This window comes from Thalia democratica, chromosome 8, assembly GCF_965202585.1.
Source record: "Thalia democratica chromosome 8, ktThaDemo2.hap1.1, whole genome shotgun sequence".
NCBI lineage: Eukaryota > Metazoa > Chordata > Thaliacea > Salpida > Salpidae > Thalia > Thalia democratica.
In genome coordinates this window covers 4,219,068-4,244,165 of record NC_139172.1, presented here as the reverse complement: position 1 = coordinate 4,244,165, position 25,098 = coordinate 4,219,068, and the positions used below count along the sequence as shown (strand labels likewise).

General features: G+C 24.0%; 1 protein-coding gene across 1 annotated transcript; it reads right to left on the bottom strand.

The window, feature by feature from the left end:
• LOC145842406 (uncharacterized) lies at positions 1-23,964 on the bottom strand. The gene is made up of 30 exons (XM_082949840.1): positions 23,960-23,964; positions 19,944-19,993; positions 17,549-17,788; positions 17,192-17,326; positions 15,999-16,039; positions 14,978-15,110; positions 14,540-14,625; positions 14,247-14,315; positions 13,852-13,984; positions 13,288-13,363; positions 12,829-13,027; positions 12,166-12,307; positions 10,265-10,428; positions 9,649-9,751; positions 8,962-9,089; positions 7,776-8,238; positions 6,653-6,814; positions 6,375-6,408; positions 6,176-6,313; positions 4,852-4,968; positions 3,608-3,711; positions 2,669-2,778; positions 2,497-2,541; positions 2,349-2,417; positions 2,031-2,127; positions 1,803-1,888; positions 1,566-1,674; positions 1,339-1,418; positions 756-880; positions 1-161 (listed from the first exon to the last, which is right to left on the bottom strand). Exons 1-30 carry the CDS (start codon positions 23,962-23,964, stop codon positions 41-43), a joined length of 3,564 nt encoding a protein of 1,187 aa, XP_082805966.1. The 3' UTR covers positions 1-40.
• Between the last annotated feature and the right edge of the window lie 1,134 nt (positions 23,965-25,098).

Here is a 25,098-nt window from a genome sequence, read left to right as displayed (position 1 = left end):
CAGTTTCAAATATCATCTCTACAATTTCTAACAAATGTTTTCAGCTATTTTCCGCCCAATAAACATTTATTGGTAAATTAAATGTGTTACCTTGACTATCGAAGTTTCTATTTATTTGTTTTCTTTTTGATTTCGGACTCATACATCGAAACACTTCAACCCTGTAAAATTTTATTTTACTTAATTCTTTTTCATTTACGAACTTGAGTAGAATACCATTTGGTTTTCTAAAAATGTACATTTTTATTGATAATTAAATTTCAATTCTAGTATTTCTAGTATTATAGAGATTGTTGTCTTTACCACAGTTTTATGGTAGCTATATGTTTTAAAATCTATTTTCATAATTGTTTTAGTAGATAAGTTATCTTAAATATTTGTCACAGTTATGTCTACAAAAACTCAAGGTGCCGTATTTAAACAACGTAATAATAAAGTTATAACATAAAAATTCAAAATAGAATAAATTTTTCAAAACAAAAATCAAAAAATTTTTGGAACATTTTCTATGATACTCTACTTAAGCATTATCATTTTTTGTTTCTTTCAATTTTTTATAGCACGGTTAAAACGTGAAATAAGTTTTTTGATAAAAAGCTACTAACTCTATGACATACAGATTTATCTGCTTAAAGTAACGTAAGCCATCACTAAGTATTTAGATGTTATGATTGTGCAATATGTTATGTTAATAGTATACAATAAAGTATTTTACATTAAAAAATGTTAGTTGTATAATAATAACAAAAACTAACTTTTTTACATTAGTGTATACTAATTTATTGTCTATACATAAACAAAAAGTTCCTTGGGGTGGATCAGTGACTTCTACTTTAACTTGATTCACATGTAAATTGGTTGTACTTTGAAAATCTCTTTTCTGCAGTTTAAATAGTGTTACAAAAAGCTGTCCTAATTGTTATGTTACGAAGCTAAACTATTTATATATATAAAAAAAATACTGTTTTCAATTCTAGTTCGATCATTTTATTTCTTTATTAACTTATTCTAAATATAGAAATTACAAAGTTAAGCTAGATAGTTTTTCAAAGTTTTCTATAATATTATTTGTCCTCAAAATTTATAGTAAATTTGCATTAGAAGGTACAATAACTTTAGAAATGCAAATGCAAAAACTTTTGAGACTAAGGATAAAGTTAATATACTATATAAAATAACACTCAGTATGTACTATTGAAGTTCAAAACGTAATACAAACTCAAAAAATTAACATCATTGTTCTAAATTTTACTACTAGTTTACTAAAAATACTTTATATCAATAAAATATGTTCTAATGTTTAAAGAGCTTAAACACAGAAAGTAAACAAAATTTTACCTTTGAGAACCTCCGACCTTTTGGTTTTTTGTCAAACTTTTCAGCAAATAATGACAAGTCGTCAATATATCTATTCAAACCTGCGTTTTAATTTACGTTAATATTATGCTGTAAAAACTATTACAGTATTTATGATAAAAAAATACTCTATATTGGACGGGCTAAACTAGTTTTAAAGTATAGTTACATTAAACTTGACAGTTTTATTATAACAAAATTTAACTTACAGTGTGTGTCTGTTGGGTTAGAATTGAGAATTACAGGTTCGACATCAATACTGTCGTAAAAATGAGGTTCAGATTCTTTTACAGCTGTTAAGTTTCCTGATATTCCAAACTGTTACAAAAGTTTTTACTTTAAGTTTTTTTTTTCAACTTTAATTGATACAAATTTATTTGTAACAATTTCAATAGTTATTTTCATAAATTTTTAAACAACTGCAAACAAAAAAAATTGATAGTTACCTTTGAGTAGTTAATAGAAGTAAGAACCTTGGGAGGTATTAAATCATCAGAAAGATCTACTAGTTTTCCTTGCTTTCCAAATTTTCCTTAAATTACATATTATAAAATTATTTAAAAGATCTATGGTTTTTTCAAAGTAGTAGAACAAATGTATATTATTCAAACTAATCTAAACTTTGTACCGTAAAATTAACTTGTTCTTGCTATTTTACTAAAAACATTAAGTACCTTCTTTTACAGCTTTTTGGTATGCATAACTGCCGATGCTTAAATTTACCGCCATTATTACGCTGAACTCTTTATTCGTACTTGTTTGTATATAAACCTGAAAAATATTTAAAAACGTTTTTTTTTTAATTTTGATTATCTTTAAAACGTTTTCGAATTTTTAAAACACAACACAGTTAGATTTAGAATATACAATACATATATTATAAACTTTTAGTTATTAAATTCTGACTTTTGCATTTTCTACTTATTTTTAAACTCTTAAGTGTTTTTAATTATTGTTTTAACATAAGCTTTTCAAAAAGTACTTTTACGAACTTCAAATAAAGGAATGTTGAACGTTTTGACTGAAAACCGGCTATGAGACAGTATGGTTGAAGCTAGCACCTAATAAAGTAAATAATTTTTGTATTTTTAACACATAACGAGAAATTTTTTTTTTAAGTTTAGAATATAAAGTACTTACACTTTCAAATTTTGAGTTAGTTGGGCTTGAACTGTTTGACCTTTCCTGTTTGAAATATAAAAATCTTAAAGTTTAAGTCTCGCAGAATGAAAGTATAGTTTAGTTTATAATCTAATTTTTTTGACAAATTAACTTAAATAAATTTTTAAGTCAATTTTACACTTAAAAATACCATGTTTAAGTATAGTTTAAGGTTTGTATTTAGCCCCATAGCGATCATGTAGTGAAACCATTTATCAATCTTTCCAATTGCGTTTGAATAACGCAGGTCAAATCCTTCACCTAAAAGTTAAAATACAGATTTTTTTAGTTGATGTTATTTAAATAAAACCTAAACTAAATAATAATTCATATAAATCAAAATAATAGAGCAAATATCTACAATTTTAATTAGGTTTTTGTAGTCTAACTTAAATCAACAATTTAAGCAATGATATAACTTTTAAGCACATCGTAAAGGTTTTTTTTCTGAAATTAATTTCAAATACAAGTCTACTCTACATACTAAGTAATAGTACTAGTTTAAGCAGTATGTTTAAAGTTAAACAACTACAAGTCAGAATTTGTCAGTCGAAAGTCGATTTCAAACTGTTAAGCAAATCAATCGAATATCTTAAACTGTTAGATCTTTTAACTACCGATGGTTTTATTTGAAGTAATTATTTTATTGTTTATTGAACAACAAAACAAATACGCTCAAAAGGTTTGGTCTGAGGACCTGGTGTACAAAAAACCTTTCGGTTAGCGAGTCATACACCAGAAAAGTTTAACGTCATGCCCAGGACCATATTTCAATTTCATTTTTGTTTCTTGAGTTTGAAATAATTATATTATTCATAAATACTGAAACAAAATCATACGTTTTAAATTATTTTTATAACTTTTTTCAAAGTGTTTTTTTTTACAGAGGTTACGTAGGTAAGATACCGATTATAATTTGTACTAAATAAAAGACTAATTCTCCTAAAATTTTAATAAAATAGAAGCAAAAAAGTCTGAAATGTATATAAACTTACTAGATCATCTTTTTTTAGTTTAAACAAACACAAAAACAGCAAAACTGAAACAATAATAAAACTAGTTTAAAAAAGTATAGCTAAATACCACATACCTTTCTCGTAGCATTCGTCCGAATACAAGTTATTTCCAACTGGAACGTATATTATTTGCAGATCCACATAACTCAGCATTGGTGATCTGAAAAGCTGTTCCGACCTGTAGACAGATTTATTTAAACTTAATTTTATTGTTTTTAATATAATTCAAATAACATTCAAATAAAATTTCTAACTTTATAAAACAAGTATAAATATAAAACGCGATCAATTGTTTTATGAACAAACTGTTTTAGCTACTGTATTAATCATTTAGTTTTTATGTTTTTAATATTGATAATTTTTTTTTTTTTTAATTAAAATAGATCTCTTTTTTATGTTTTCACGGTTCGCTTATGAAAGAAAAAAATTTTCAAGTAGAAAACTTTTATTAATGTTTATGTATAAGATACATCTTTAACGTTTTATAAAAATTGAAAATTTTAAGTTTTACTAGTTTACACGTATCTAGTTATATGTTACGATTAAGTATAATGTTTTTTGCAAAATCTTAAAAAAGTAATTAGTTTTTGAAAACTTTTTTTTTAATTTGAAAGGTTTTTTTATAATGAAATTAGTTTACATATAAACTTTTATAAATGTATATAATCAGAATAAAAATAATTAATAATTAAATTATTTTCTTGTTTTATGCTGTTAATGATGTTGTTTAAAAAAAAATTTCCATCAATAGCTTATTATACTTTCAATACATTTTAAATTTTATCATTATCAAAAATGTATACTAAGTTTGAAAATGAAAAAAGTCTAACATATTTACTAAGTTTTTAATTTTTTGATAAGTAAAAGTAAAAAGGTATTTTTTTACCACTAAGTAAATGAAATTTGTACAAGTTAAATTTATAGCTTGAAATTATTTAGCTAACATTAAGTAAATTTTTTTATGATATAGTCAAAGCATAGGCAACAGTCAAGTATTAATTAAAAATAATTTATGAAAAATAGTTTTTCGTGCATAAATCTATAAAAACTAGTTCTAAAAAAAGAAACTTTTTAATTAAATTTTAATGTGCATTACTTTCTAAAGCTCTCGTTTTTTATTTTAATAAAAGGCAGTAACAATTAAAACATGTTTTAATTAAACAAACAAATTATTTATAATTTTTTTTATCAATGTTTAACAACAAAATTACTTAATAAATCTAAAACTCTAGTAAAAATTAGTAAAAGGTTTGCGAGTGGTGCGTTAAAATTAAAATTTAGTTAATTTTTTTACGCTTGTAAAATATGTCATGATTACTTTAGTTTATAGTACGATCTAGCTAGTTGGCCCAGAGTAACATCGTTTCCTACTATTATAAACTTGAGGTTTTTGTTTTGCTGTAGTTGATTGTCTGCCATCTGCTCAGGCTTTTTTCTATCAACAAATACATAACAATGAAATTTAATATTCATAAGATCAAACTATTTGAAAGTTAGTTAAAGTAAACATTACAAACGATAGCTTGCACTCTAGAGTAGTTTAAGTTTAAGAAAATTAAGAAGCTAAACACTTAAAAATTTGCAAAGTCCGAAAAACAGGAAATTGTGGTCTAGTATAGTTTGAGTAATTTAGCTAAAAGTTAATGAAATATATTTTTAAATTAATTCAAATTTACATCTGTTCATATATGTATAATACTTACTTCATATTTTACTAATATTAAAGTTTAACTCTTTTAATTTTACTCTTCATTTATTACAGTAATCAGAGGTCGTTAAACTACGATTAACAGTCGACCCGCGACTTATCTTTTAGGTATTAAAATTTTTGAAAAAAAAAAATATGTTTTTTAATTAAGACTAACAATTAATAAAGTAGTTGACATTATTGGCGGCAAGTAATCGCTCTAATTTAATTATTAACTCCACATAATGTTTTTATCAGACATAGTCATTTGCTGCGTAACTTTGCAGTGGTTGTTTAAATTTTTAAGTTAAAATTTTGAGTCTGACTTTTAGTTTGAATATTATTAATCATTGTGCATTTTTAACCTATAGTTGATAAAAATACGAATTCTTCTAAAATCAAAGTGGTAGTTTTTCTGTGATCATATATTTTTCTAATTGCTATATTTTCTATGCAAAACTTAACTTATAAAAAAATGACTATATATTTTTATTACTTTTAGTTTTATAACTAGTTATCAGCTGTAAATAAGCTTTAAAAATATTCATGTTGATTTTAAGGCTGTGCATTTTAACCAAAGTTTAAATTTGTCATCGTTCTTTGTCGTTTGTCTTCGCAGTTTTACTTGGATTAAACTTACGAATCTTTTTTTCAATGTAACCTTACAAAAATACTACAGCCAGTTATACGTTGAATTAATCTTTAATAAGTTTGTTATAAAAGGCTGCCTTACTATAGAAACTTTTGTGTCTTAAAATAAAGCTTTATGTAGTCAGCTCAAAAATATTTCTGAAAGAAAAAAATAAGTAACAAGATGTAGAAGTAGTATGAAAAGTCAATATTGTAAAAACTTAACAAAAAATAAAGATACCAAACTTCTCTTATAAAATAAAAAACATCTTTGATCAATTTTTCAAGTCTAATTCAAAAAAAAAACGTCTGAATTTAATGAAACCTGGAGTAGCACCACTTGCTTATACCATTCATCAGCTGATGGCTACATGTGTCAATTTTCTCAGAAAACATAGGAGGTGTGGATTGTGATCTTATAAATACTGATGTATCTCGATCTATTATCACTCCTGAGTCCAATCTGTAAAGTTAGAGTTATGTAAAATTTATATATGAAACTTGACAAGAATTTGTTTTATTACCTGAACCTTTCATCGCTACCAAGGTTTTCTTTTTCTGTTAAAGTTTTTCATATTATTTTCAAATCAATAAAGTTAATAACTTCCCTTTCGCTATTGATCGAAACTAAAACTAAAATAATGTATGGTAACTATTATTGTTAAACTTTTTTTGATTACACATGGCTAATCTAAAAAAACAAAACTTTAAATTATATTTGTATATACTATTTATGGTACATTTAATTGGTTAAAATAAGTTCATACAACTGTATAGCTTTAGTATTTATAACTAAAAGAACCTGAAGTTTTTGAGTAGTTCGACGCAAACGACGACCGGTTGCTGAATCCATTTTCGTCAAACAGGTTTTTCCTACTTGACTGCTTTCTTACTTCAGGTCTTGTGCTTTCTCCGAAACTTTTAGGTCGAGCGTTCAAAGATAATGCTGGCTCACTGGAGCTGCCTGAAAGTAAATATTAATCGTTAGAAGATGTGATAAAATAATTTGTTTTAAAATAAGAGTCAAGTTTCTAGTTTATTTAAATAACTTAAAACTGAAACTAACTTTTGCAGAGTTAAACCTTTTTTATAGATATATATTTTGTTTATTGGACGATTAAAAAAAAGTTTAGTTTAAAGACCTGGTGTTCAAAGGAACTTTTCGGTTATCGAGTCGTACACCACATATAACAAATTTTCACTTTAAAAAATAAACGGTTATTAATCTCTTTAGTTGACTAAACTTGCTTTAATTTTTTAGTTTATATTTTTTACAGTAGTATACCTACTAGTAAATAGCTTAAAATTATTTTCAAGTATTTAGTGTTTTTATTATTAGATTTTATTTTAACATAACATTATAAACAAAACAATGTTTCACTCTCATATCAAGCTATCTGAGATCATCAGTTGTTAAAATAGTTCTTATTCAAATACAATAAAATTATAAATAGAATATTATAACATACTTTGTTTATTAACTTAATGAGTAATAATATATGCGTGGCAGTTTTAATAAAAGTTTTCTGTTTAAACTTGACAATATAAGTGAAAGTACTTATAACTTTGAAAAATGCCTTAACAAGATTTAAGAAGATCTTCTAGCCTGGGTAACATTCGATTTGTTAGAATAAAACAACTTAAGATTATAACTCAGTACTAGCATTATACAAATACAGTATAAATCTGTATTACACAAAAGCTTGAAAATATATTTCAAATCAATATTTGTTATAAAGCTACTAAATTTGTTAAAAAAAAGTTTTATACTTTTTTTTTTAAGTTTGCAATAACTAAAAAGTTTATTATAACACTTTTGTAATTTTTCAACGTAAAATTATAAAAAACATTTTTTGATAACTTTTATTCTTATTTTTATAACATTCTACTTAATTATTCGAACAGTGTATACAACTTAAACATACCATTGAAAATGTTTGCTAAATCATTCGCAGAACTTCTGTTAATATTTTCTTCTGAGTCCGGGTAAACGCTACTTATTGGTACCGGTTTATTTTTTCCTGAACCCAGCATCCTCGTTATTTTCCTTTTGTTTTTCTCTCTTATGGTCTTGAAATGATCCTTGAGCTTTTTGCTCTTCGACTTCGGCGTCTCCCTGCTCGTCAAGCTGCTACCGTCTTCATCGATCTCTTCTTTCAACCAGCTGTTCCTGTTGCCTGAGCTCTCGACCGTGGACGAAGACATTCTTTTCAGCGCCGTTTCTTCTTCCACGCTCGTTGCCATGGAGCTGCGGTTAGAGGGGGTACGATAAGACCCGGTCCTGCCCAGGGTCATCGACTTAAGCAGGTCGTCCAATATTTTTCTGTCACAGTCGTTGTCATTCGAGAACCCTTTGCTGGTGAACTTGAGCCAGAAGTCTTCGGCATCCTAAAATTTGGAATATAATTCTTATTGATAGTACTTAAAAAAATTATTCTTAAGATATTTAATTAAATAAGTTTGTTTGTTTAATTTTGTAAATTATATAGAGAGACTACAACTGGTGTTTTGCGTTTAATACAATTAAAGAAAATCAAGTTGAGTTTGTGATGGCTTTTAAATTGCTTCATTTAAAAAAACTAAAAACTGTTCAACAAAACTAAAAATACATGCTTCATGGTAGTAATTTGAAATACTAATGTCTTTACATTTAAAGTTTTACTCTATTTAAAAAGTATTAACGTTTTTTCATCTAGTGAGTTTCGTAGTTTATTCTAAACCAAATAAAAAAGATATTGACTTAAAAATTATAACTTATAAATTAAGATATACATTATATATACTTAAAACTTTTGCACAAGAAGCTACTTAAGAAAAACTTTGTGCACACTATTTAATATTTAGTATTTAAGTAATCTTGAATTAACATCATCTAAACATATCTTGTAACAGTTTAACTTCAGTTTTATTTTTTTTTGTAAGTAAAATTCAAAACTTAGTTAAAAACCATCTAAAATTAGCTTTTAAACGAATTCACTTTTACTTTCTATTATTGAAAAACACTTTTCTGATGATAAATTACAGTTCTTTTAATTGTTATTGAATAGAAATAGACTAAATTTTTAAATAACATAAAACATATTTTAATTTTTCGAACTAAATTTTTCTTACGTTTTCTGTTTGTTCGCTTAATGCTTGAGAGTTTCTTTGGGAATCTGAAACTTCAGAAATCAAATCTTCCTGGTCCCCGACAACTCCGCTGTCTCTCGTTGCTTCTTCATTCACTTCCGTTGATTTGTCTACTTATGTATGTAAAGATTATTCTTAATTAATATCTTTTTTTTACTTGATTATCATGATTTATTTGTCTGTATTTTTAAAAAGTTTTGTGACAAAGCCTAATGTTTTGTTATAAATGTGCGTATAATAAATTAAAATAGAAATACAAAATAAAGTTGATTCACTACTTTTATGAAATAGAATTAAAAACACTTGTTTATAATTGTCTTTTTTTGTTTAAACTTGTTTACAATAAGAAACTAACTTTTTAATCTACGGTATTTCAGACTTTGATTTTAGGCACTTTTTTGGAGTTTATGTTTAAAGGAAATTTTAATTTTAATCTGTGCAATAATAATTTTAACCGCAGTTAATAAGAATTTCTTAACTGACAGTTTGGATTTTGTTTAAATTATGTTTAAGTATGTCAGTGGCCTTTAACAATACTACTTATGCAAGTAAAGATTATTTATACTCAACTCATACCTTTTTTTTTCTTAGAACATTATGAGTTTATAAGCTATATGAAAAATAAGCATTATACGTTTAGTTTTAAACTTGTAAAACTTATGTACTCACTTGAATTGTTTCTTTGTATTTTTACGTACTTCTGTGCTGTAGACCTTAAAACTTCAAACATCTCTCCTTCGAACTTTTCAAAATTAAACAGCTGAGCTTTTACCTGTGTTTAAATTTTCTTTTTTATTCGCTTTAAAAATCGGTATAATTTTTTTCAGCACGTTAAATTATGTAGATAAAGTTCAAATAAAATTACTTTAAGAACTTGTTTTTAACAACATTTTTTAACTAAAAGGTTCTTGTAATCAAACAGTCAGCAAAAGTCAACTTTAAAAGAACCTAATATTACTTAAAAAAATAAAATGGTAAGGTTAAATTTTAAACAGCTGTATAATTTAGTTAGACCGTCTTTGAATACCCTTTTTTGTACTCATACTTTAAATTTCAAGCTCTCAAGTACGATTAACTTCAATAAAAACTTAATTTGAAGAAAATAGTAAGCAATGTTTCAGTGTAAATTTTCAAAGTTAGCGCTTGTTTTACTTCAGCTAACAGCTAACTAAGAACACGACTTAGTAGCCAGGAAAGTTAAACTCTTGAATTTTCTAAAGTAAGTAAAATTTTAAACAATTCAAAACAGATAAGTTACGGTTAATATTCAGAACAAATTATTCACCTGAAAAGTGCTATCAATGCTCTCATCTTTACTGAAATCAAATATATCCGGTAACGTGTCATCAACAGCTTCCATGGGTGTGAAGTTATCACTGTAAGGCTGCACGATTACTGTGTATCTTCTGCGCTGCTCATTGGCTCGCACAGGGCATGTTATACCCGCCTCTGTTATTACGACTTGAAATACAACGAACTATGTTATTGCTTGGTTTATAATACAAGTTTTTTTCAGTTTAACATTTTCAATTTTTTAAGAATATTTCAAACTACAAACAATTTAAAATCTAAAGAGTTGTCAACTAAATAACTAAGTTGTTCATTCATTAAAGCTTAAGAAAACGAAAATGTTTTTTTTTTAAGTTGTTAAACAGCAGTAAACTAGTTTGTACAATTTTCCAGTAAGTTATAATAGCGAAAAACAGCTGTGCCTTTTATAAACCAGTACAAACATGTATAAGTTTTTGAGTATCAATGAACAAATTTGTATTTTATTTTATTTCAACATTAAAACTAGCCTAATAAACATATGAGGGTAAAAAATACAAGCAGACATTTAAAATTTATTACAAGTTTAAAATTTTTAAGCTCAGTTAAGCCTTACAGAAACATTAAAAGGTACATTTTATAGTCCACATAGATACATCAAACAAGTTTTCATTTAATATTCAAGTTAAATTGTAGAAAAACGAAAAAACATCAAAAAATACTACAAGCGATCAGTAGTATAACTCATATAAGATTTAACTATTTAATGAAAAATTTGTTTAAAAATATAAACTCTTATCTCAAATGAAATGAAACTTTGTCGAAATACAATTTCCTCGTTTAAAGATAACATTTGCGTTGAAAAAATTTAAAAGCTGTTAAAATCATTTTCTAAAGCAGTATTTTTGTTTTGTTTTCACTTTTATATTTATTAAAATTCTATTTCTATTCTACTAATTTGAAGTTTTCGAATTAGCAAAGATACTAAACATAAAAGACATATATTTCCATCTTTTTATTTTAAAAAGCTAATTTAAAACTAAGTTAAGCTATTTGTATAACAATTTTTTAAACTAATTTAGTAGTAAAACTAAATTTAAATTAAAGAGGGTACTCAACTTATACAAACAAGCATTTAAAAAATAGCAAGTTATAATTGATATTTTTTATAAAGAAAAACTCTTTTTTTATCAAAAAAATTATCAAGAGTTCAATTTGCATTTATAGAACTTAACATATAATTTTCATGAGTTTTAAACTTTAATTTATTACTAGTAAAAAATCCAAGATAAAACTTGACTTTAAAGAAATTATTTAACCGCAAAGTATATCAATTCTTTAACTATAAGCAACCAACAAATTTCTTTCACCTTTAAAAAAGGAGAAAAATGTATAAGCGTGCAACAGAAAGTAGCATCATAATTTCGTGACCTTACAAGCAGCAAATAGCGTAGATCATGCAAAAGTTGAAATGACATAGTGATTACGTATCTATGACGGGCAACCAAGTTCAAAATCAGCAATAATACTATATAATACTGTATTATATAATAAACATTAATCCTATACATTTTAAATTTAAAAAAGTATGTTTTTTATGAAAAAAACTAAAATAACGTTAAACACTTTTATATGTTTTTTTTTCAAAAAGTTGTTAAATTATTATCTTCTTTTATTTAATTTTTATCTTTTTTGCGTTTACAACACTTTCGTAAACTTGTTAAAGATTAAAAACATTAAATTAGCTGTCTACTGACTAAGTTTCTTAAGTTTTAAATAATAGATGAACAAAAAACTTTGGTTTGACCGTACACATAGTATTCACATAATCTCAAAAATTTATTAATCTAAAAGTTACATTTAATTTAAGTAGATTTTTTTAAGATATAAGAATTAAAATTTAAAAAAAAATAGTACCTTCAATAAGTCGTTCGGACAGTTTTTCAAGCTTTTGCCTAATATAAGATTGAGCTAGAACATGAGTTTCCATTTGACTTGAGTGGTCCATAATTAACAGCGCTTCTGTACATACTTCCTTCAAAACTTTTTCATTGCATTTCTGTTGAAGTTTATAAGTTTAGCTGAACGTTTTTTGATTAATTTACTCTGTTTTTAATGCGAGATATGTCAATGACCTATAAAAATATATTTGCTAAACTACAATTTTTTTTTAGTATGTAGTAGTTAGCTGTGAAAGTGTTTTTTATTCTTTGTTTTATATTTAATTTAAAAAATAATACAACAAAAGGCACTAAGTAAAATTGATACATATAAAAATAACAGGCTTTTTTTAATTTCCAAGCTAAAGTACTAAAAAAGAGTTAAAATTATCAATTTGTTGTTTATAGTTTTGTTGATATATTTTTAATTTTGTTTCAATTTAATGAGATATAATTTCTCAAGCATTTAATTTTTTTAATAACTTTAAATAAACATTTATAATTTACTAACTTACTGATATTACTTGAAGAAAGCAAAAAACAATACATCATCAATTATTTTCTTATAAATGTACACAAAATATCTGCATATAACCAACTCAAAATTAAAAATGTATATTTAAACAAATCTAATGCTAACTTTAATAAGTATTGTCAAGGTTTCCAAGTCGCACTCTTCAGTGCAAAACACCGATGAAAATATCTGATGTAGCAGGTGGTAGCACACTAACGAAACGCTTAGTTTGTTGGAGTTCAACTTCCACACATTTTCACAAGCATTTAGCAGGCTACTTCCTCCTTTCAATGCTCCGTCAATATACATGTGCGATGCGTTATAACTGAAATATGTATGTATTATTAAAAACTTTGTAAATTTATTCGACTTACAGCATTTTTCTATAACATTTAAAAAAAGCAGGTCTTAAGATTAACTAAACTGTAGAAAACAGAAGATATAAAATAAACTTTTAAAATTACGTTTAAATTTTTTATTGCAATTAGTAACTATTCTCGTTATCTTACTTAAGTACATAGTAAGAGAGTTTAAAACTAGATGTTGTTTATAAACTTTTATGTTTATTATCTATCATTAGCTCACCCTGTATCGTAGAGAGTGTCATTAAAAATACCGTTAACATCTTGCTCTTGAAGGTAGATAACTCGATAGAAATAACCTGTTTTAGTTAAAAACAAACTAATATTTCTGTTTTCATTTACATAAAAAATTAATTTGTTTATTTTGTTTTTATCCCGCACTTACTATGTTTTTTATCGTTACTGTAGTTTAATGATCATTTCTATAATTAAAGAATTTATTTTTTTTCAACTTTTCTTGACTATAATTAAAGGTTTCTGATAGCCATGGTCCACATGAATTTTTGAATAAAGCTATTGTTTACAACAAGCTTTTACAACAAATAAACTAGTTTTATAAGATTTAAGTTAATTGTCTTTAATCGTAAATTGATAACCTGTTATAAATTAAAGCATGACACCTGAAATATATATATTTGAATTTGTTAGTATCAAAAAGAGTTTTAAAATAAAGTTGAAGACTTTGATTTCGAAAACGTGTACTATTTTGATAATTTTAGCGATAATTAAGACTTGAATAGGAAACATAAAACCATAATAAAAATTATAATTTAAATCAATATCTTACCCGGAGACTTCATTTCTGTTTTGATTACGTCTAAAGTATCCTTAACAGCAGAAGAGTAAACTGTAGGCCACATGTAAAACTTTTCAAAGATTGAGTATGAACGTTGTAACAAGTCCAAAGGAATATGTTTGCCCTGCATAAATTGTGATAAAGTTGCCTTTGCTAAATATTATCTCATTAATATTATATTTTCATATGGTAAATTCATAAAATAGTCGTTTTCTATAGGTTGATTATTTTCATAGAACTATTGTTTTAATTTAAACACTGAAAAGTCAATTATGTAATTTTATTATATTACTAAAAATATTTCACTCTTAATAAATAACTTCACAAGTTGGTTTATTTTATCACAAAAACTGTGTAATAACTTTAATATTGTAATTTTAACTAACAGAAATTAAGCATTCTCTGAAGATGTGAAGCGCTGGAATAAGTTTGTTCTTTTCTTTCTTTTGAAATATCTGTAAAAATAAAGTTTGTTTTACTTCATTTTGTTTATTTTATATTTAGATGTTTTATTCTGTTTTAACAGCAAAACAAGTTTAAATAGTGTAAAAGATATTTGATTGACATTTAAATCCAATTCCGAAGTAGTAATCAGTTTTTACAACAATGAATAACATCTAACATAATAAAGTAATTTATAGTTTTAACTTTATAAAGTATAGAAAAATTAGTAACTCACTTTTTTAATAATGTCCAATAAGATGCTGATAAAATTTTGAGCGTCTATGGCATTTTTGTTTTGTAAAAACTTCATTGCGATTGTGGCTAATAAAAATTTGAAGTTATCAAAAGTAAATTTAATTTCTTAAGTTCTTTTAAATCTACTAAATTTAAACTGATAAGAAGTTATCAAATATGTATAAGCATCAGAGTTATTTAAAGTAGTAGTATTTTTAGTAAATAAGTTGTTTGTAAAAACAAACTAAATTGTTATTTAAAAGTACGAACTGAATTAAAAATATCGTATGTTTTTCGATGTTAAAAATAAATTAAGTTAAATGCTTAAAAATTGGTTCAACAGTTCGAGTTTATCACAAGTTCAATCGCAGTTTAATGCTTGGTTTTCATAAATCTAATCAAACTTGGTTAGTAGATTACAAATCTGATAACACCAAACCTAATGTGTCATCAAAATTTTCTTCGACGTCTAGCTGTGACTCAGCAAAATGTTTCAGACTTTTTTCAATAAAGTCAGCTTTATTTTCTTCATCCTCTACAGTAGCTGGATGTACGGAAAGTTTTTTCAATACCTTTAGTTTTTCGTTATTAATAACTTAAAATTGTTTTATTTTTGTAAAGTATTTCATAAAATTTATAGTGTTACACAGTAAATGCAAAGTTTAATTTTTTAAATCAAGAAAAAAAAGGTTATAAGTGGTTTTGAAAGGTAAATAACTTTAAACTAGTTTACTTGTAAGGTTATTAAACATCCATTAGAAGACTATATTTAAATTTTATACTTTATTTTGGTATTATTTTTGTTTAAACTTTAATAAATATCGTTTAAACTAAAGCTTTTATTTATTTAGTTTTAATCGTGTTTAATCTTGTTCTAATTATTCAATTATATCAATATATAGTCTAGAAATTTACAACTCATAAAGAGTTTTGTATATATTATGAGGTATTAAACGATTTCATTTATTGATAAAACAAAGAAAAATATGTAACAATACAACTATGCATCATGAACGTGAAATAGTACTCAACATGTTAATAAGCTTAAAGTTTTTGTTTTTGATAGTAGCTTAAATTATTTTATGTTATAAAGGAAATTTGTTTTAACAATATTAATCAAGGTTAAGACAGCATTTATATCAAATACTGTTTTATTGCTATACAAAACTTGCCCATAATCTATTAATTATTTAATTTAACCAGATTAACTAATAATAAGAGATTCCAACTTCATCACTTGTTTTTAAATAAATCTAATTGATATTGCTAACTAAAAATTTCCGTAAAGTAAAACAATCTAACTAATTTTAACAAGAGTTACAGTTAAATATAGTTTAAACATTTGTTTTGATAAAAACTTATTATGGTGATGATTGATGGCATGAAATCAAAATAAAAAAGATAATAAATTGTAAATCAAATGTAACTAATAATTTTACAAGTTTTGTTTAAAAACTAACCCTAATTTCAAACTTTGATGATAAATTTCTCCATTCTCTTGCTATAAAAAATATATTGAACTGTAACTTTACTATCTTATCTCAAAAATTAATTTATTTAACCATATATGTTTAAAAATCTAACTAATAAAAAAAATTGAGATTATTTACAATACTTTTTGAAACAAAACTAGTTTACAGTGTATATCGAAAAAGTATTTGTTTTACAAAATAATACTAATTAACGTACAAACTTTAACAAAAATATTAACAAAGCTTTTTTAAACATAATCAGTTGCAGTATTAAAAAGATTATGAAAAAGTTATCAACATCTTACAGAGCTTTAAAACTGACAAAATAGAAATACGTACAATATATTTTAGTCTTAAAAAAATTGTTAGTCTATTTTTCTGAAAATAAAATTATTTTCGTTTTAACTTGTAAGTCCGAAAGATAAATTATACTATCGTGTTTTTATGTTTGATTTACTTTGAAACAGTTTTTGATACTTAAACTATATAACGAAACATATAAAGACAACAAATAAAAAATAAACATAATACTTTGTAGTATTAGATAACTCGTACAAGGAAATCAAACTGAAAACAGTAGCAGTACCAGAGATGTTAAAATGCTAAAAGTTACTATGGTAATTCAGCAATGAAGTGTTTTATTTTTGGTTTGTTTTAAGTTAGTAATTTCACGCTTGAGTAAACAAAGCAGAGCTTTTTAACATGTCTGAGCAGTACTGTACACAGCAACTTGAAAGTTCTACTGTAACTTTTTATCTAACTTAATTTTTTAAAGTAAGAGGTTGAAAAAGCATATGATTAAAAGGTAAATTGTTTCTTTTTCCTTCTCATACAATATTCACTTATAGTTTAGTTTCCTAAATAGAAAAGTTTAAAACACTTAATACAAATTATATGGTACAAATAAGAGACAAAAATTTTTTTTAACAAACGAGTTTGAAGATAATTTTTAAAAAAATTCTACAATCATTAAAACAAATAACGAAAAATTAAAAACCTAAAAACTTTATATTTACAAGCTTTTATTTAATTTGATGCACTAAATTTAGAAGAAAAGTTTAATAGTAAAGTAAATGTTTCTCAAGTACTCTTTTTAAATATTTAAAAAAAACTAAGATGCATAGTTTAACTTATAAAAAATATTTTGATTAGATAAGTTGTTTTTATTAAACAAATATAACCTTTATTCCACATAAGATATATCTCTCTGAACGAACTATAGTTCCACTTTCTTACATCAAAAACATTAAAAGTGTATTCAAGAGTGTATAAAATTATTCGTGTCTGCTGATTAACTAAAGCTTCCTTCTCCACATCTGTCGAAGAATTACGTTTTGTTTTCAAATAGTTTATATATTTGCATTTTTTACAACATATCCAATCAAAAATGTATAAACTAGTTCATACAGTTGTTTTTTTTTAACACTTGCATATAAAACTAATTATATTTTTAAGCAAACATCGATAAAATACAATTAAACTGTACTTGTTAAAAACAAATAATTGATAAAACATAGTTGAACTGTATCTAAACAAACCTTTGCTATTAACAGGATTATCAACAGTATTTTTGATTGGTTTGGAATTTTTTTTGGTCAAACTTTTTTTGGTGTGAGTAAAACTCATTGACATGCTTCTTTTGGCTGATTTAGTTTTTTTCGTTTTCTTTTCCTCGTTCGGTGAGGTTTTACCTTCATTTTTAGCGTCTAAATTTTCAAATGACTCGTCCTCACAAATTCTTTTTACATCTTCAATAACCGATAATAACGGCAAGTCATCTAAATGATGATTTTTGAAAGTTTTTTGTTAATTCATGCTTTGTACTTTTACTAAAATTATTAAATTTTATTAAACAACTTTTCGTATTAACCATATCTTTTTATTTTAAATTATTTATACTTTAATATCAGCAAAAAAAACGGCTTTTTATTACTTTTGTTTGACCTTTAGGTAACTGCGACTAAAAGGTAGATAAAATACAGAACTTTTTAATGTCTAAAGTTATTTTCTGCTAATATGTTATGTTACTAAACTTGTTTCTAAAGTGTTCAAAAAAAAAAGAAAATACAAAGAATATTCTAAAATAGAAGGAAATTTGTTATTGCTTATATCATTATTGTTTAAAATATTATAGTTTTTTATCTTTTTTTTTATTATTAAAAGCACATATTTTACAGTATTAATCTTTATACTTTATAAAAGTTAAGTTCAGTTATTGTAAAAATCACTTCTTTAAAATTCTTTAAAAATAATTTACAATACTTTATTTAACTATTAAAATGTAAAATTATTTTACTGTTCAAGTTAAATTATAGAAAAAATAAAAATTACCCTTTTAACACCAAAAACTTATTAAAAAAAAAATTGTAAAAAAAATTCAGCGTATTACATTTTGCTTTCTTTAAAGAACTTGTAACCTATAATTCAAGTATTCACACGTTTGTTATTAGTGTTGTTTAGTTATTTTTAAAAGTTAATTAAAAGTGATATATATTTTTTAGTTCATATGTTACTAAACAAAATTCATAGTACATTATTAAACACAAAATTCAGTTAATTTTCGTATAGTTTAATTTTATTTCATTTTTCTTTTCGTTTAACTAACTGTTTATAACTAAAGATTTAAATATTTAAATGATAAAAAAAACTATTTATAATAGCTCGTAAGAAACTTTATAAGCATGTGGTGTACGACTCGATAACCGAAAGGTCCCTTTGTACACCAGGTCCTTAGACCAAAATTTTTGAGTGTTTTTTTGTCGTTCAATAAACAATATATAAACAATACTAAAACTGTGCTTTGATAGTTATCAATGTTAAATATTTTAAAGAGTTTGAACTTTGAATTTAGAGATTGAAGTAGTAAAAAAAATAATTATTTCTCGAAAGTTTATATTGTTATTTTATTAATTAAACGATGCAAGTTTTCAAAACGATTAAATCGCATTTACTTTTTAACTTTTGAAGTATCTATATTTATCAAAATAGAATGTTGAAACACGAAAAAAATATTTACTAAAAGGAGTAATTTAGTCAACTAAAAAATTGAAGGATTTTTTACTATTTTTTTTACTTCATTGATTTTATAAAACAAATTAGAACAAAGCGACTATCTAAAAAGAAAGGTAGGGTAAAAAGAATAACAAAAATAACGTAATAGCAATTTTAATCTTACAAATCAGATAAAAAAAATTCCCGCCAAAAGTTGAAACAACTATTTTAGTACGTTAAAACCACAAAAAGTTAGTTTTGTTAATGTTATTTCTCAAACAAAAACAAGTTCTACAAAGTTTTATTGGCTCCATAAGATTCTGTAAAACTGCTCATTTTTATTCAACAGAACAATTGTGTTAGGTAAAAAACATTTTATATACTTAAAAGAACGCTTTATATAGATCTTCTAGCATTGACTATAACATAGAAATTAGATAATATTACTAGTAATACGTAAATCTAAATTTAAAATGTGTTGGTGTTTTATCTTTTTAGACTTTTTTAAGTTTGAAAATACTTATAAGCTTTGAAAAACAAAAACAAAAACAAAAAAGTTTCTAAAAACTAGTTACATCGTTAGAAAAATCAAAGAGTAATAACTAAATTTAAATTTGCTAAAAGTTCTGTAAACTAAAAAAACTTCTAAGGGATTTTTAGTAGTTTTTAAAATACTCTTGCGTCATTTATTCTTTAATAAAAAAGCTAAAGTTTCAGTTATGAATACAAAAATCTTGTTTTGTACTCAGTTTCTATATAATAAATGGAATATAGTAAAATTCTTAAGTTTTAAAATATACGTCAATAAGTTTTAGTTCAAAAGTATTTAATAATGTATATAGTATTTATCTTTTATTTTAAGTTAATGCGTTAGTAGTAATTTGAAATAAAATGTTAATAGAAGTAAAATTGTTTTAAAATATCCAACTACAAAACACTTACCTTTACCAACTGATAGAGCTATAAGTTTGTACACCAACCCTTTTATAAACCTGTAAAAAATATTAATAAAGCTGTCTGTTTTTTATGTTGTTTTATAAGAAGAAAATAAAAACTGATAAGCTTGACTTTTACTTTTATTACTGTTGTAGTTAAAAGTTTAATAATAGACTAGTACAAAAAAATTGGTTAAATTTCTTTTTTTTTTTTTGACTTTGCTTTGAATTTAAATCAAGAATTATTAATATAAAACTCACAGTTGCTGATAATCAACATTTTCTTCTAGCAATTTCCATACATTTTTATAATTTTCTTGACTATTTTCACTTTTTACCAAAACATCAACTTGTTTTAGAATTTCTATTTGAGTATTATTTAAAACTTCCATCAAAACCTTTTTACAACTATACTGTAAAATTAGCAAATTGAAGCATGTTTACAAAAGAGAAAATAACGAAGTACTGTTTTATGTGCAACAACGTACTTAAAACCAATAACTTAATTACTGCTTAACAAAATTAAGCGCTAAACTAGTTAACGAACTATTAACGTCTTTAAATATTGTAAATAATTCAATTTATTTTCTGCTTTAAAAAACAACTTTAGCAAAAAACAAAACATGTATACAAACTTTCACTTGGTATTACTCAACTTTTTAAAAACAGTTTTCTCTTTAAAAAGTTGCAAGTTTAAATTGTTACGTCACTACATGCTTAAGCCACACTCACTATGATAATAAAGATAATAAAAACATTTCTATGCGTTTCCTTTTTTTAGTAAAAACTATGCGTTTGTAAACCTTTTTCTTACAACAAACATTTCATACTGTTTTAAGTAAGCTTAGCATCTCACTAGCTTTTTGGTATTTGAATGAACTAAATAGTAATAAAACAAATTTTCAAAACTAATTATTTAATTAATAAGTTAAAACTTTATCAATGGAACACTTGATTTAAATAAATTTTATTAAATTATACTCAATTACGCGTAGCGATTTAAGTTAATTGTTAAGTATTTAAAACTTTAATAAAGATAAAGATTACTATAAATTAGTTTAAATTATAGTTAAATGTGTGTGTAAAAGGTTCACTTTTGTATTAAAGTGTGCTTTAGTTGCTTCTTTCAAAAGATTTTTTTGTTAATCTTATGAGACTTATGTTAAATAAAAAACATTTTCTTTTAATCAGCGTAATAAAGTAACATTTAAGAGGATATAAGTTGATTTTAATTATGGGTCAAGACAGATAGATAAATAAACAGTGTTTTATTTGTACTGCTAAAGTTTTGAATTTTAAAACTATACCTTTAAACAATTAAAATAAACTGAATAGTATAGATACACAAGATTGTAGTAAATTTTTAAGAAAATAGTTGTCTGCTTTTTAACTAGTCACTTACATGATTAGAAAAACCATTCAGTTAAGTGTATCATGTTTTCTGTCTTACTGTTTAGAAATGATAAGTTAAGATCTTTATTTAAAATATTTCTAGCATAAAACTATTCATTTTACAAAAAGTTCAATATAAACCAAAAGCTATAGCTTACTAGAATTAAAAAAGTTCTAAAATATTTTCCAAAATTTAAAATATAATCTAAAACAATGTAAAATAGTATTAATTGCAATTGTGTATCGTAAGCTGTTTCATTGGTGAAATAGTAAGAAAAGTTTGTTGTAAAACAGAGATTTAATTTTCTGTAAGCTTACAAAAAAGAATTAATAAGATTAAATGCATTTTCTCAACTCAATATACTATTTTATCTTAAATTTTATTTAAACTGCTTTGTTTTAAACAGTTTTTGAAAAACAATTTTAACATTCATAATGTAACAGTTTAAAGAATAGTTTTTCCTAAAAATTATCACCAAGAAAAATACAACAATAAGATTTTTTTAAAGGTATTTTAATATCCTACTAAGTGTTCCTAATTAAATTTTAGATACTTTACAAGTAGTTAATAAATTTAGAAACCTTAATTGTTTTACGCTATAGTTTAATGAAATTTTTAATTAATTTAGTTTACTTTTAACTTGGGTAATAAAATAAGTACCAGTGGTTCAAACTCAATTCGTAAGTCGTACACAAATTTTTTTTTTTTAATAAAATATATAAAACAATTTAATAACAAACAAATTTTGTTTTAGATTATTTTTTAGAGTTTGTAATGTTTTTGAAAAGAAAATATTTTGATATATAACAACAGTTATACGTTAAGTTAGCGTTAGATGCTAAAAAAGTAAGAGGTATTCTTTTTTATAAGCTACATGTCAGTTGTAACAAGGTATTGACTAGTTTGGTTTAAATTATCTTACTTGCGATACATATACAACAAATTAGTTTTTTTTTTTCAATCTGTTATATATAGTCTACTTATTATGCTATATATTCTTTTATTTTGACTGGTAGGATTTTATTGAAGTATTAATGTATAATGCTAATGTAGAATACAACTCACTATTGTTTATCCTAGTACATGCTTAATATTAGAACAATTTTTATGAGTTTTCTAAGTAGTTTTTAACAACTATAAGTTTATTTTAGATTTTTGAGTTTTATAAAATTGTTTTTTATATATCTTAATTTGGACTCTGTTTGTGCTTTAATATGAATTCTTACGATTTATTTTTCAGCTAAAGGTCAGTAAAGGCGATTTTTTTTTTTAAGTTCAGTGTTCGAAATTAAGAATCATAATAAGATTTAAAAATGACGCTTATAGATATGCTCAATGCAACTGATGTGAAACAATAGTTTTAGTATCAAGTTACACATAAAATTGATAAAAAATACCATAACAGTTTAAAATCAAAAGTTTGTATGAATAAAAGCAATTTAATTAAAATAAAGATACAATTGCATAACCCAATGGTAGTTAAGCATAAAAATATAATTAAATGCTTTTAAAAATATAAACTTTATAATTTTAATTTGATATAAGTTCCAAGACTAATAAAAAGTAAATAAAATCAAGTTAAATTTTTGTAATTTCTTAAAAAAATAGCAATAAGTAACTTCAACTTTAATTATATATGTATATATATATATCTAAACCTATAAAATAAATAAAACAAAAACGACAACATACACAAAAACCACTAAAAAATGGTAGTATACACTACTTTTACAATAAAAAACTAAACCAAAACAATTCTAGTTTTATACTTAATCAGTAATTTTGATTAAGTACTTGATTATAACACTTTTTTTAAACAAACTAAATCAAAAACTTTGAATAAATGCTTTAAAAAAAATAAATGTCAAATACAACATAAAATACTTTGCTAGTAATCTAAAAAGCAGTAATAAATAACATTAAATTGATTCTATTTAGATTGAGTTTATGCAATTAGAACCATTAAATAAAACTAATAACCAACAGCTACAGAAACAAAGTAATAATAAGAATACTTCTAATACGTATAAAAAAATTATCCCTTTGCTCCCTTTTTTAAGCTTTTTTGTTGTGAAATTTTAGCCTGGAATCAATTTTCCAATCAACGCTTGAAAAGTTTTTCAAAAAGGTATTTCATTACATCAGGCTTACTACGGGATGAGCCAGCCATTTTTTTACTATAAAACTATGGTTGGAAATTAAAATAGTTTGAAGACAAGTCAAAAAGCGAGTGAAACCAACTGATGAAAACTATTTTAAATAAAATATAAAAAAACACCGCACTCAAACTTTAACAAACTTTCAATATTTATTGTTTTTTTTCATGCACTTTCGTTAAAACTTTTTAACTGAATGACATTAAACACTGTAAAAATAGTTACACAGACTATACTAATTCTTAGTTTGTTTCTTTTAATGAATTATTTTGAAATTAAAGTTACACAAACAACAAATTATTCTTTATTGTTTGAAATAATAAAAATATCAAAAACTACTGTTTGTTATTTTAAGTATCCGTTTTTTGATATTAGGAAACGCTTACATAAGTTAGATAAAATATCAAAATATGTATTAAACAAAAGTTATTTTTATAAAAACTTATTTTTTGATTATCTAGTTTTCTTTTATACCTCATGTTATGTAATGATTATTTTTTTAATTTTAGAAAAGTTATTTTTATATTTTAAATACTACTGTTTTCAAAGTAAAAAACAATTGAATATTGAAATTTTAAGGTTTTTATACAAATTTAAGTATTTTGTAAACATTCTAGAATTTTTTACGAAATTTCATCTAAAGATACTTTGATAATTAAATAACATAATCATTTTTGAAAAATTTAAAGGTTTTAAACTTAAATGTGTACTATAAACCAAATCTAATAACATAAAAGTATAACTAAACTTTAAGTTTTTTGTCTCAGAAAAACCAAAATATTTTTAAAATAAGTTTAATCGATCACTTAACAATTTTTTTACACCTTTTTTAGTTCATTACATAGGAAGTTTATATATGTATTGTGTATAATATATGACCATAACAGTGCGCATAGATTTTTATGATTAAAATATAGAATTTTTAATATAAATTGTTCAGTATTCAACATGTATTTTCAACTAGCTAACATAAGAACAAATTTCAAAATGATTTAGAATTATATCCGCACATTTAAAATTTGTAACTACTTTTTATTCGAGTATAAACTGTAAACTACTGTACAACTTTCTTAATCGTTGATTTAAAAAAAAACTCTTACTAAAATCTTAATTTACTTTTTTTTATGCTTTAAATGAGTTGACTAAAAAAAAGCAAGCAAGAGTTAACAAAAACACATGCCAAATAAAACAGAAAAGTTACAAAAAGGTAATTTTGTTTGCTAAAATTTCAATCAATTACTCCAACATATCTTTTTTAAAAACTTACACTTTATTAAGTTTTTTTCTTGTGACAAAATACAACTTAAAAGATTTAATTAATATATTTATTAATAAAGCCCTTAGATGTGTTCATTATAAAATATGTAATGAGAGTGTAAGAAAACAAAGAACAGCTGAAAGAGTTTTAGATGTTGAAATCCTGTTTTATTTTATCTATCTTAATGTATAATGTAAGATTTAATTATTTAAATTTACAAAATCAATTTAGGAGTAAATTTAGAAATATAGGTAAAGAAAAATCTAAAAAGATCTTTAAAAAAAACAAAAAGAAGCTTTATTTCACCCAAGACGTAATATTAATATTTTAAAAATAGACTTTAAGAGTATATAAA

Excerpts from the sequence above, each read along its gene's own strand:
- LOC145842406 (XM_082949840.1), bottom strand. Across the intron at positions 13,364-13,851 it reads AACAGAAATGAAGTCTCCGG|GTTATTTCTATCGAGTTATC; the intron begins GTAAGATATTGA and ends TAACTAAAACAG. Across the intron at positions 1,889-2,030 it reads CCAAAAAGCTGTAAAAGAAG|GAAAATTTGGAAAGCAAGGA; the intron begins GTACTTAATGTT and ends ATGTAATTTAAG.